Genomic DNA, 14120 nt, shown 5'->3' on the forward strand with positions numbered 1-14120 from the left:
CTGACTTTAATTTTTTTCTGTCTTAATCCATGATTGGTTGCTCCATCTACATGTTTATGTACATTTTCAGATAACTTAGTGGGGTATATAGTGTTGGTACTGTTCTAACAAATCATGTATGCAAGCCTTCAATCAAACAAATTGTATTGCAGTTTTTAAGGTTCATTTCCTTGGTTAAATCTTTAGTTAACACTGACTTAATATGCTCATATTTTACAGATGCTCTGAAATTAATAAATATAAACTTTATCCCTGGATCCATCAATTTAGCAATAACCGGAGATCAGCTGATCAGATTCGCCCCATCTTTTTCCCTGACGTTGATCCCCACAGTCTTCCTCCTGGTTCTAACTTTTCTATGACAGCAGGAGATTTTCAGGAGATTTATTCAGAATGCAGTAAGTTCCGAGTAAGCCTTTGAAAGGTCTTGTCCTTTAAGCTTTATGAGCCAATGGTTTGGTCATTCACTAGTGGTAGAATATAATGGACAGCAGGGACACTTCGGAGTATTTCCAGGGTCTTGTGTAAGACACTGATGGGAAATATCTTCAGTTAAATGTAGAAGCTGCTGCGTCTGTTAATGTGAGACAACATGACAGCAAGTCTCAGGCGTATAATGATTGTAATAAATGTGGAGGTAAGCTAGTATGAGAAGGGAGCTCTGTGCCTTGAAGGATAAGAAGACAGTATTTGAGATCAGCAGAGGTACAAAGATAAAGAATAAGGTAATCAGGGACAACAGTACATCTGGACTGGTGTGGGAAGAGATCTAATGGGAAATATGACTAGAAAGTATGTTGTTTGATAGGGATTGTAGAAGACATTTATAGTCCAATTGAGTTGGATTTTTGTCTAGGTATTAGAAAAGGGAAGTAGCTGTGGGAAATGAGAGGGGAAGGGCTGACAGAATAGAGAGCCAGAATGCTGGAGTCTTCAAGGTCATTCTGTAACAATACTTGTTGAGTGTCTACCAAATAGCAGTTGTGTTCTTCTTGGCATTGGAAGCCAGACTAAGCAGAAAAGTCCCTATCCACAGGATATTTAAAACTCTAGGAAGGGGAGAGAAACAATAACAATTACAATAATATGCAGGAAAAGAAAGTTGGGAACTGGGATAAAGGGCAGCTTGGGAGGGACTACTGCATAGAGTTATCAGGGAAGGGCAGTTAAGAGCAGACACGGAAAGAAGCATGCCATGACTTGAGAAGGCAAGAAGTCAAGGCATTGACGGACTTGGGGAAAAATGTTACCGTCAGTGGGACCGACTAGGGAAATGGTGGCAAGACTGCTTGTTCTGTAGGAAGTAGAAGGCAAGATGGGGAGATCAGAAAGCAGAGAGCATTGGTGAACAGACTTGGAGGCCACAGCCAAGGTGGAGCCGAGAAGCTCTTGGAGAGAGGGTTTAGAGCAGGGGTGACCATTTAGAAAGATTTTATATAGTTAATTTTCTCTGTACTGTACTTTCAAAAGCTCAGCTTGCTATGTGGGCCCTCTACCACTTGAGCTATATTGATATGTAGATATATATATTTATATATATATATATAGTTATCTTGATATATAGATTATATTTTCCCCTGAATTCTTAAGATTAGGGCAACCTTGCCAGATACCAGTGGCTCACTCCAGTAATCCTAGCTACTCAAGAGGCTGAGCTCTAAGGATTGTGGTTCGAAGCCAGCCTGGGTAAAAAAAAATCCCCACGGGACTCTTACCTCCAATTAACCACTCAAAAACTGGAAGTGACACTTTGGCTCAAAAGTGGTAGAATGCTGGGATGGGAAGGTGGCTCAGTGGTAGAGTGCCTGCCTTGCATGCATGAGGCCCTGGGTTCGATTCCTCAGCATCACATAAGCAGAAAAAGCTGGAAGAGGCGCTGTGGCTCAAGTGGTAGGGCACTAGCCTTGAGCTGAAGAGCTGAGGGACAGCGCCCAGGCCCAGAGTTCAGGCCCCAGGACCACCACCACCAAAAAGATTAGGGCAACTGGTCCTCTGTACTTGGAGACAGACTGAAGAGTGTACATGCTGGATAAAGTAAGGAAGTAGAGGGTGTAGGAAGCCTTGGTGGAATCTGGTGCCCCCAGTCCTGTCCCCTATCCCTCCGCCCAGCCACAGCCTTCACTAGGTGCCCGTATCCTGCTTCTGTGTGCTCCTGGCCCCTTGGTCCCTGGAGATTATCCCAAGTTGTCGAGGGTGGGTGTTCAGGTCTCTTGATGTCATTCATTTCTCAAATTGGCCATGAATACCTACATTGTTTCTGGAGTCTGCCAAAATCCGTGGTTAGCTCTGGATTAAATCAGAATTTAAAAATTCAAATATCTTTTTTAATCTAATAGATATTAGTGAAGGCTAGAGGATGTGAGCCTAGCTCAGAGTGTGGCCTGTGTAGCAGCACACACACACATCCACACAAAATAGACTAAGGCTGGAAGCTAAGTGGATGTTAACGCTCTTAAAAATATCTAATATCTATCTAATCATCTGAGTGCTTTTTATTAGCTCATTGATAAAACCTTCACTATGAACTACAGAATTACCTCCCATAAATGATTATTTGGTTACATTAATTATTATGCTGATAAAAGGGTGGTAGCTTCTGTGACCCTGTAGTTAAATAAAATACCATGATTTTATAAGAAATAACCAAATTTAAGGCATTAACTAAAGGAAAAAGAAAAAAGACAGTGATTTTATTTTATTTTTTTATTAGATACTTGGGACTGTATTGCCACCTGTTTCTTCATAGACACAGCTCATAATGTAATTGATTATATTGACACAATATGGAAAATACTCAAGCCCGGTGGAATATGGATAAATCTTGGTGAGTGCTTCAGTGTTTATTACAAACTTTTATACATTAATCTGAGTACTTACAGCAGTTTTTACATTTGGTGAGTTCACAATTCCATATGTTCATGAATCTTACATGAGTCATACATGTTTAAAAACCTCTATATTTTCTTTCAGACAACATCCTAGAGTCAGTATCTCCAAAAAGTAGAAACCCAAGTCATTTGTTTTATTTATTGAAGCATTTGGAGGAGAAGTTTGAGCTTTCCAATGGAAGCCTCCTCCCTAATAACATCTGTGTTACTTTTCTATCTGGAGCTTGAGAACAAGTAGAAATTCAATTTATGCAAAAAACGTGTGCTATATCTTATTGCTTGCTGATTAAAAATTAATGATGAGTATGACATGATAACCCAACTGGAATCTGTAAGAATTACTACTTCTCTTTCTAAAACAAAGAGTGTAATGGAATCTCAGTGTAAGTGTCTTGACTATAGTGAGATCTATAAACTGTTGAGAAAGACATTATGGTAGACTAAAGGCTTTCAAAGTGAAGTTTATAGAGTGTTATAGGACAGACACAGACACATGATTTTGAATTCTTGGCTTTCAGCTTAGATCTAGTTTTATTGTTGACATTCTGTCACCTGTTTTTTTATTGTTTGTTTTGTTTTGTTTTTGGTGCTGGTACTGGGACTTGAACTCACAGCCTTGCACTTTTGCTTGGCCTTTTCACTCAGAGGTAACTGCTGTACACTGAGTTCCAACTTTATTTCCAGCTGTTTGGTGGTTAATTGGAGATAAGAGTCTCATGGGCTTTCCTCCCTTCAAACCAAAATCTTTAGATCTCAGCCATTATGTAGCTACGATTACAAGCATGAGCCATCAGTAGCATCTTGCTGACTTTTAAACTGCATTATTTTTCCAGAGAGATTTTACCACCTGGACTAAGTAGTAGTCTTCCTGACTTCAGAATTGCATAGGACCAGTTAAGAGCAGCTACAATCCTAAGAACTGGGATATGGGAATATCTCAAACTAATTTTGAGACTTAGAACAATGGAAACAGCATACTCATTAAAAACACTTGGAAAGTTAACATTTCACAAATAGAATCCTTAACGTAAGTTAGAGAAATATTCTCCAAAAAAATCTCAGAATCCAAAATTTTTCTTCAGTACTGGTATCTTGTTTTTTTTTTTTTTTTTTAAATGCCATGTACTTAAGTCTTTCCTGTTAACCAGTTAACGTGGCTGTCACTATTTTTTTCAATTCTCTATCTGAATCTCTGATCCAGGTATCTTTTGCGTCCTAAGCATGTCTTACTTGAGTTTAGGACAGCGTTTAAAGTCTGTATGTCTGAAGAAAATGATGACTTTAATTTCCTGATACCCTTTCTGTTCCATGGTCTGCTTGGATTATCTCAGCTGACCTACTGGGAGAACTCCTTCACCTTTTTATTAGTTAGCAAAGGTGCTACAACAGGATACCAGATTGGCTAGTTTAAACCAAAGAAGTGTACTCCCTCACCGTCCTGGGGGCTGGAGGTAAAGTGTCAGCTGGGTGGGATATGAATGAAAAAGGGGGATTTCCTGGTTGGCAAAGTGGGTGGGGTTAAAGGGATCGAAGATTGAAGTATATTACATATCTTTATATGAAGCTAGCATAGTAAGACTCAAAACTACTTAGGAAGGAGACGTATGGGGATTATGGACGGGGTGAATTTTCTGAAAGCACACGTATCTACGGAATTATCACAAGGCCACCCTGGACTATTCATGGATGCTATAAAAAAAATGTTCTCTTAAAAATCAACCTCACTTCCCTGTTGATGTGTGGTAAGGCTTTCCTGGTGAGTTGCGCACAGCTGTTATTGATCTGGGTATGGGGGTGGAGAATAGGAGGCAAGAGAGCATACTCCCAACCTCAAATGACTAAAACAAATCCCCCACAAAACCAAACAACTGCAGCCAACTCTCCGCTGTCTCTTAGGAGGACACTAAATGTACTGGGTCCCGCTCTTAGAACCACCTCTAACTACCTCCTTACTGTCCCAACCTTCCAATGCAGCTATATTGAGGACTAGGACTAGTAGGAGCTGTGAAAGGGAAAGGGCAGCAGGACTCAGCCATGTCACCCTCTCGTCTGCATCCAGTCTTTCTAACCGTTGAATCTGTGGTTGCGGGGAGGGTCTTGCAGTTTGAGATCATGGCCTTGCACATGCTGGGCAAAAGTGCTCTAAAACGTGAGCCATCTCTCCGGTCTTTTGCTTCCTTTCTCAGATGAGGTCTTGTATTTTCTCTGGCTGGCCCCGGATCATCATCTTTCTACCTTCGCTTGCGTAGCTGGGATATGGACATCCTACCATGTCCAATGATAAGATGGGGTGTTAGCTAACTTTTTGCCTAGGCTGGTCTCAAACCATGATCCTGAATACTGGTATCAGTGTTGTGAATCAATGAAACTTCAATCTTCAATAGCTCTGGAGTGGTTTCTAAGTCTGTATCCCAAAGTTTCTTAACTGTTTACACTACCAATATGTGAGGCAGGATTAATGGTGTCTTTCCATACCTACCAGCTGGTACCAGCATCCCTGGCTTCTTCCTACCAGATTTCAGTCCTAGTTATATCAACTAAAATTGTCCCTAAACAATGGAAGATGCCCCTGGATGGGGAAAAGTTGCTTGAACTTCATTGTTCATTTGGATTAGGATTACTGTAGTAGGATCTTGTCCTCAGCTCTTTCCATACCCCTTTTACTTCTCCATATTTTCACCAGCAAATAGACTTCTGCATCAGCATCTGGGTTTCTTGACCAGTTACTCTTTAAGGATTATGCATAGTACTCATTAAAAATACTTGGAAAGTTAACATTTCACAAATAGAATCCTTAACATAAGTTAGAGGAATAATTTTTTTTTAATCTCAGATTATTTTCCACATTAAGGCCAAGATACACATGAAACCATTTGTGGCACAATTAGGAGTTTGTAGCTGAGTTATCTGAAGCATAAACACTGCACAAATTCCATGCTTAAGTCCCCTCCTTCTTGGAAGCCTTTCTTTCAGCTTATCTGTACCTTCTCATCCAGGCTAGCGTGAGGTCCTTCTGTTTCATGCAATCACTAGTTTGTAACTGCAGTTTTGCATTTGCTTATAGAGCTATATTAGTGTATGCCTTTGGAATTTGGGGACTTAACATTCTCTGATTCAGCTACTCTCTCAGTAACTGAAGAGTTACAGATGCGGGACAGGTATATATAGGGATTTATTCCCCTTGAGTGTAAGCGCAGCTTGCAGACATTTCTGGGCCAGTATCAGAGGTCTGGATCATTCAGCAGATGTATGGTTCTTCACTTGTTCATTTTTGTATCATCCACTGTTCAATTTAATTAACTTGGAATTCAGTCTAACATAGCTACTAGTACTTGCTTACTGTGTTCAAGTAATTCATCGATGTATCTTTAAACCGTAGGTCCTCTACTGTACCATTTTGAAAACTTGGCAAATGAACTTTCTATAGAATTGAGCTATGAGGATATAAAAAATGTTGTTCTGCAATATGGATTCCAGCTAGAGGTAAGGATGGAATGAGATGTGGCCCAAGTTTTAACTTTCAAAGTATTTAAAGAATGTAGATAGGACATGTTCTGGCTTTGGTTTTTAAAGTCTCTTATTTTCTCGTTCATAAAGTAAGGCTAGTTTATGTACCTAGTTTTCCAAATTATAAAGATGGGAAAATATATATCAAGGAAAATAATAATTGCTGGTGAAGAAGGCTTTCTATAAATACTGGTTTGTCATTATAATATTGGCCTTGATAAGCTGTAACTAATAGGTATGCACAGACAAGGCTCTGGAGGAGTGGAAAGGGAGTGTCCCTGTGTAAAAGGAATAGAATTCTCTACTTTCTTTCATTTTAATCATGTATGTTAAATAAGGGTTTATGACAATCTTGCTATTGTATTTCAGTTGTTAATCAGTTTAGAAGTACCATGTATTGGTGGTAACCTTGAACAGATTAAGATATTCTTTTTATGGCGTGATTACTGATGGGACCAGTCTCATGGGGGCAGTTTGTAGTAAGCGGTGCACTTACGGTGGCGCTTGCCACTTATAACTGGCTCGGTATTTGCTGGTGGTATTGTCGTTGCAATCTTCATCATGATGGTTTTTGTTTGCATTGCAGGTGGAAAAAGAATCTGTGTTATCAACATATACTGTGAATGATCTCTCTATGATGAAATACTACTATGAATGTGTCCTGTTTGTGGTCCGTAAACCACAGTAAAGGTCTTTAGAAAGAATAAATGCTGAAATAAACAATGAAAATCAACTATCAGTGATGACAGGACACAACCTCAAATCAGCGGTGCCTTCTTATTCCTTACAAGATTTAGAAATAGTGTCTATTTTCTTAATAATGTCTATTGCTTTTTTCAGAAATATACTATGCCATGCAGATTTGTACTACACAAGTAAAAATGGAGGAAATGTCTTCAAGGACACTTTTCCTTGAAGCCCATAATTGTCTTTTAAGTAGGGAAAAACCCTAAACTCCAATGTCTTCATGAAGCTGTCTCTTGCAAGTCTGCCGTATTAATGACTGATAGTATTGAAGTCTATAATCTACTTTTTTTTATTATTATTTTGTATGCATTGCACTCGATATTTTTAGAAGAGTCTAAGGATCCTCCGTCACACTCAACATCTGGAATTGGGACTTTAGTTCACATTGGACCTAAGCAATCTATACATAAAATGTGTTTCCACTCTTTGATCATCCATTCAAATTAGTTAACTTTTTTTCTAGCTCAGTTGAATTTAGAGATGCATCAAACATTTCATTTCACTTTTATGAAATGCTAATTTTACTTGTAAAATACATTCAGGTCAGGAAAATATACTCAGGTAACTGAGAAATGAAGTTTAGCCACACTAAAACTGAACACTTTGTGGAAGCATACTTACCATGGACCATTTTGAAATGTGTGAGATCTCAGCATTCTAAGCAAGGTGCAAAAGCCTTTTTTCCAAGTAGTGCTAGGAAACCAGAATAACAAGGACAAAAATCTGCCCATTTGAAATTCACGATTTCAAAACTGAAATGATTGATTGTCAGTATCATGTTTACAATAATGTCTTTTTTAAAAAAGATCTGGATTATGAAAGCAAGCACTTTTTTTAGTTTTAAACAGTTATCTAATAAAAACAGTCATAATGGTATTACTGTGGAGAATTTTGAATATGAAATTCAGGGATGAATTACTGCCATGGTTTATGTCCAATACAGTGAACAGCAGCCATTCATGTAATTTCAGATTAACATCAGTTTTGTTCCCTGACAGATGGAGTTTAAACAATGTGTATGCTGCTTTAAATTTCTACCTCTAGCAGATCTTTATTTGAGGGAGGTTTTCTTGTTTTGTTTTTAAATTTGTTTTTGAGTTTGTTACTGTTTCCAGTAGCTTGGAAAGCAAGAGATTACTAATAATTTAACCTTTTCTTGGAGAAAAGATCATGTTGAATATTTTCACAGATAATTGTGATTGCTTTAAGAAACTTTGGTGGCAATTTGGATCAGATGGACAATCTTAATAATGTGCTAGTAGTGTGTTACATTTTAGTAGGGATGTTTACTCACACGTTTTATGCCCTCTGTTGTTGATTCTGGGACTCACTGCGGGATTGGAATCTTTCTAGTTGAGAAAGGAGCGTGCACTTGAAGGGCCTTTGCGACCTTTCCTTACTCCCGGTACGCAGTGGAGCGCTCCATGAGAGTGACCTGACCTCAGGTTAGGTAGAGAACCTTGCAACCTCTGTCACTGTTGCTTTTCCTTTTTCACTCTGGCTTGGTTTTTGTCCCTTTTCGTTCCTGGCAAAGTTCATTTGGTGGGAATTCTCATTACTACTCTGAACGAAATGAAAATTGCACGGGAGGACATACCCCGCCCCCATTTATTTTTTTTTTCAAGGAAAAAAAGCCTAAAATAAATAGAAATACTTAAAAATATATTCATTGAAAGGCAGGGAATGCATGCTGTTTCTGAGTAATTTAGAAATGCTTTTCAATCAGATTAGCATTTTTTTTACAACCTATATCCAAACAGATATTTTCTTCGTAAAGGCAAAAACAGCTTAACACTGGTGTTTGTTTTTTTAAATGTTCCAGGTACTTCTAAGTTGTGTATATTTAGTTAACTCTGAAATCACTTATCTCATTGGTTTATAATTTCTCCCTCCCATCTTTACATGTCCTATACAAATTTGCCTCACCTTTTCTCTGAGTAACTTTTGCATTTATAACTTGACGATGTGGTTTCAGTAATAGACATGTCACTGGAAGATTGTATTAAGTTCAGTCCTAGCTACTAAAATGTATAAGCCTTAAAGTTTTTCATTTTTCTTAAAACAGCTCTGTACACATGCTCATGTTTTCATAAAGTGATCATTGTGCTTGCCTCTTTTAATTTCTATATTCTGAAGTGGTGCAGATTTAAGATCCTATGAAGCAAGCGGGGGGGGGGGCTCAGAAAATCTACAAACAAGCTGTATAAATCACAGTGTGGGATGATGAGGTTTGGGAACTGTACTGTGCACTGTATTTATATGTAATACGCATTTGAGCAGTTGCCGAAAGGCTGAATTGGAAGCTTCATGTCTGCATGAACTTTCCTACTTTTTTAATGTGTATGATGGACTTCATTTTTCTTGAATATTAAAGTTTGCCAATTGCTATGAAACAATTTTTGCTTGGTTGTTTCTATTTTAGTGATAACCACAAATAAGCCACGTATACTTTTGAACCTTTGCTTTGCCTGTTTTTGTTTGCTTATAGAAAGTCAGTAACATGACTATTCCCTTTGAGTCGGACTTTATATTAACTGCTTGCACTTCGTTTCATTCGAGTCCATTGTACTTTTTGTTGGAATCGAACAAGGAATAAAATTGATGTTTAATTTTGTTAAGTAACAAAAGTAACCACAAAGGCAAACAATAGAAAAAGATTTCCAGGACCAGGACAAGTGTTTAGATCCTCTGGGTTCACTTTAGGAACCTCTGCTGAGACCTGAGGTAGGAGAAGGCCTTGGAGATACTTTACTCCGACTTAGTATTTTTTTTCCTGCTTCTATCCCTTCCTTCTCTTTTTCTTGTGTTTTTAAGTCACTTTCCTGTTGCTGCAACGAAATACCTGAGAAAAATAACTTTACGGCTCATGGTTTCAGGCCATGGTCACTTAGCACTGTTACGGGTTTTTTTTTTTTTTTTGTGGGGAGGGAAGCAGTTAGGGGAACAAATGGAGTCCCCAAGGACATCTTTAAGGACCTGCTCCTTTCACCCAAGGCCCACCCTTATATTTCTGTCACCTCCCAATAGCATATCAGATTATGAATCATCAGTGGGTTGATCTGTTGATGAGGCTAGAGGTATCTGAATCAGTCCCTTTTTTTTGGGGGGGGGTTGTGGGGCTTGAACTCTGGGCCTGGGTGCTGTCCCTCAGCTCTTCAGCTTGAGCCACAGCTCCACTTCAGGTTTTCTGGTGGTTTATTGGAGACAAGAGTCTCACGGGCTTTCCTGCCCGGGCTGGCTTTGAACCATGATCCTCAGATCTCAGCCTCCTGGGTAGCTAGAATTACAGGCATGAGCCACCAGCACCTGGCGTCAGTCCCTTCTTAAAAGCTCTATTTCTGCACATTGCTGCCTTGGGGTCCAAGCCTTTTGACACATGAGCTTTTGGGGGACATTTTAGATCTAAACCATATACTATCCACAAAATTACAGGAGCCTTTACAGAGCTACCTCAACTGAGAAAATGGACAGTTGGTGCTTTCTCTGGATAAGCATCTTGCTTGTACTATAGCAAGCAATAAATCCTTCTTTCATTTTGGCTTCCTGTTTTAATCTGCCATCTAGCATCCCCCGGTTCACCTCTCAATGGTGGTGACAGTTTTTTTTTTTTTCCCATTGACCGTCCAGTCATCACACGGTGCCACCTTCCCTACAGGAAAACAGCTTAAGATGTTGAAAATGTGTGTCAATTGCTATAGAACAGCAAGAGACCTGGGTCCCCCACAGCTGTGAGTAGCCAGTGGCAAAGCAGCCAGTGTGTTGGAACAGTGAACCATGGGATGGGTAGAAAATGTACCATTTTTCCCCCCTGACTTCTGTCTCCAGGCTCAATGGCTGGTCATTGATGCTCTGTCTTCCTCATCTCCAGCTTTCATACTCTCAGGACCCCTGCTTCCTCTTCACGTACACACTACCTTATTTCACAAAGCGACAGAGTCCTAGAGCCTCATGAGACCATCTCTGGACAGGCTGGAAAGACCTTTCTCAGAAACAGAATGGACTTAGTTTGCTTAAGGGGAAATTAATTACCTGGGCTTTGACATTGTGCCACTGACTCCAGATGCCAGTGAAACCTGGGCGCTGCTTCATCTGAGGCTGAAGGTGTTGATTATAAAAGTGACTGAAGATTTTACCCTGCTTTCAAAGCTAGGAAGCTAGGCTGTCCACTGCTAAGACATCAGTCAAAAATAAAAGTTGGTTGTGCATAGTAATCGCAATAGCCAGAGTATTTTGTACTAGGTTTCTCAGGACCAAATCTCAGCCGGAAGAAGCGCCTACACAGACATTTGGGTCGCATTACAGAAGAACCCAAAGTTTTGGAATTTTTTATTTTTATTTTTGCCACTCCAGGGGCTTGAACTCAGGGCCTGGCACTGTCCCTGAGCTTCTTTTGCTCAAGGCTAGCACTCTACCAGTTGAGTCACAGCACCACTTCCAGCTTTTTTTGTTTATGTGTTACTGAAGAATTGAACCACAGGGCTTCATGCACGTTAGGCAAGCACTCTACCACTAAGCCCCATTCACAGCCTAGTTTTGGAAATCTTAATCATTTATAAGGAGCTTTTGGAACCTTAAAGTAAGCAAGCGGCATGTTTGATTTCCCATTGTAAATCATTAAACTGGAAAGCAAATATACTTGCCTGTGCTTCTGAGGGAGATAGTACCTCTACCTTCCAGCTCTGATTACTGTACAGGTAGATACCTTTGAAGAGCTAAACTGAAATAGAAATACTCAGTTCCTCTAAAGCTTGCATGATATATAACAATGTTAAGAGATGCATGTCTTATAAAAATTGTAGAAACCAGAAACTGCTTCTAGTGAAGAAACTTGTCATCTGTATGGCTATGGACTAAATATAAAATGTACCCCCAAAAGCTTCGTGTTAAAGGCTTTGGCCTCACTCTGGTGGCAGTAGTGCTAGGATCATACCTTATCAGTGGATTACCCATTCATTGATGAGTTTATACTAAATGAGATGTTAGAAGTAGTCTGCCAGGTCTTAGTGGCTCATGCCTATAATCCTAGCTACCCAGGGGCTGAGCTCTGAAGACTGCAGTTAGAAAGCAGTCAGGGCCGAATGGTTGGTGAGATTCCTCTCACCACCAGAAAGCTGGAAGTGGAGCTGTGGCCCAAGTGGTTGAGCACCAGCCTTGAATGAAAAAAAAAGCTAAGAAGAGTTTGAGGCCCTATTTTATGCCCTAGGACTGGCACCAAAACAACAAAATTTATATGAATACTTGGAAGGATGATGGATGGTGCATAGGTACACTGGAGGATAGTAACGAGATCCCTGTGTTTATTTAGCACTTAATACATGCTGGGTACTGTTCTAGACACTTGAAAAAAAAAGTGGCCAGTCCTTCCACTGGCTTAATTCCCAGGATGGGAGGCAATAACAGTAGGCTGGATGGTTGTAGTGCTGGGGGTGGGGTGGTGGTGAAGGTAGCTTGAATCAAGGGAAATGTGAAGTCAGTTGTATGAACAGAGTTGAACTCACTGGAAAGTGAGGAAGAGGAAGTTTTGTTTAATTGGCAACAATATCTGTTCCAACCGTGTTTAGGGTTAACACAATTGTACAAAGCCAGTCTTACAAAGTTTTAAAACCACTTCTGCACCATAGATGGCTGTGAGGTTCCAGTTTTTAATAAGCAAATGTAAAGATATAAAGCTGGGTGCAGTGTCGCACGCCAGCGGAGCTGGCACTGGGGAAGGAAGCTAAGACAGAATTGTTTGAAGCCCAGAAAGGGAGCAGCCTGACAACAACTTTGGGGTCATTACCCACAGAAAGTGAACAGCACTAGGAAAAGAAATCAGACCTTTTCCGTACAAACTATGGGCTAAAGATCCTACTACAAAATTTTGAATATTAAAAAATGGTTTGCATAGATGTGTACATTTTATTTTCATTATTGTTTCAATATTTCAATTATTGTCGGCCAAGTAAGTCTCAGTGAAGCGGTTCTCTTAAAAAAATCAACAAAATTAAAAGTTCATTCCTTAGGGATCTATCCATGTATGTATGAAAATTGCAAAGAAAACGTAAAGGAATCGTTCAAAAAATAATTACTCGGGGGGAAAGGAAAGGAGCTGCCAGACGGAGAAGGTTAACACAGAGCTCCTCGTACCCTGGTGTCTGTGACATTTCTGACACTGGACGCTCTGTACGACTGTTGGCGCGTATGCTAAACTTCACAGCCTAGAAGAACAAGACAATGTAAGAACAAAAACGAGCCATTATCCGAACTTCACTGTCACGGAGCGGTGGGATCATCTCCAGAGCTTTCGAGCAGACCGCTAGGCTCAGGTTTTGTCTATTCTGTGTCTCTAGTTTGAAAAATGGCCAACTCTTCACTTGTTTGCATGGGTTCCCTATATCAAACAAGAGGAGGAAACCCCATTGCTTTCTCCCCAGTACTGCCCCTGCTGTCTGATTCTCGCGCCTCCCCCCAGGCCTCACCGGGTGAGTATAGATCCCTCGGTCGCATCTGCGAGCCAGAACTACCTTCACCCTTTACCCCTGGGCACTGACCTCCTACTTGTTTTACTTTCCGTCTGAAACGATCAGAACACAAAGTAACAGGTTGTCTCCTCACTTCCCGCTAGGCGATCGGAGGGAGGGGACTCAGGCGAAGCTCGACCCGCTGTATGTTTTCCACGGGAGGACGGGCCGTGCCCCCCGGTCCAGCCTCTTCCTCCGGCCCGGCGATCGGGGGGGGGGGGGGGATGAGCCTCTCCCGCGGGTGCATTCTGCAGCCCAGGAGGGGGGCCGCTCCCTTCGGCCAAACTCTGCGCCCCGCGACCCCCTCCCCCGGCTGGCACACGACGCGAGCACAAAGCCGCTTCACACTACTGCCTCGTAGAGCTGAATCCTCGTTTGAATCCTAATTCCACGGGCTCGTCCCCCAACCCGGGGCCGGAGCCGAGGGAAAAGGGGCAAACGTGGCAAAGGCGATGCCCCGCCAGGCTCCAAATCAGCG

General features: G+C 40.8%; 1 protein-coding gene across 1 annotated transcript in view; it reads left to right on the forward strand.

The window, feature by feature from the left end:
* The window catches only part of LOC105987195 (chromosome unknown open reading frame, human C9orf41), a gene marked incomplete at its 5' end in the record, with an annotated part of 30087 nt that extends 20549 nt beyond the window's left edge, over positions 1–9538 (forward strand). The window contains 4 exons of the mRNA XM_013018394.1: positions 220–398; positions 2711–2824; positions 6268–6371; positions 6982–9538. Of these exons, the coding sequence (XP_012873848.1) occupies positions 220–398; positions 2711–2824; positions 6268–6371; positions 6982–7083 (499 nt within the window). The remainder of the gene's footprint in view (positions 1–219; positions 399–2710; positions 2825–6267; positions 6372–6981) is intronic.
* Positions 9539–14120: the final 4582 nt, after the last annotated feature.

This window comes from Dipodomys ordii, unplaced genomic scaffold, assembly GCF_000151885.1.
Source record: "Dipodomys ordii isolate 6190 unplaced genomic scaffold, Dord_2.0 Scaffold40, whole genome shotgun sequence".
Classification (NCBI taxonomy): Eukaryota; Metazoa; Chordata; class Mammalia; order Rodentia; family Heteromyidae; genus Dipodomys; species Dipodomys ordii.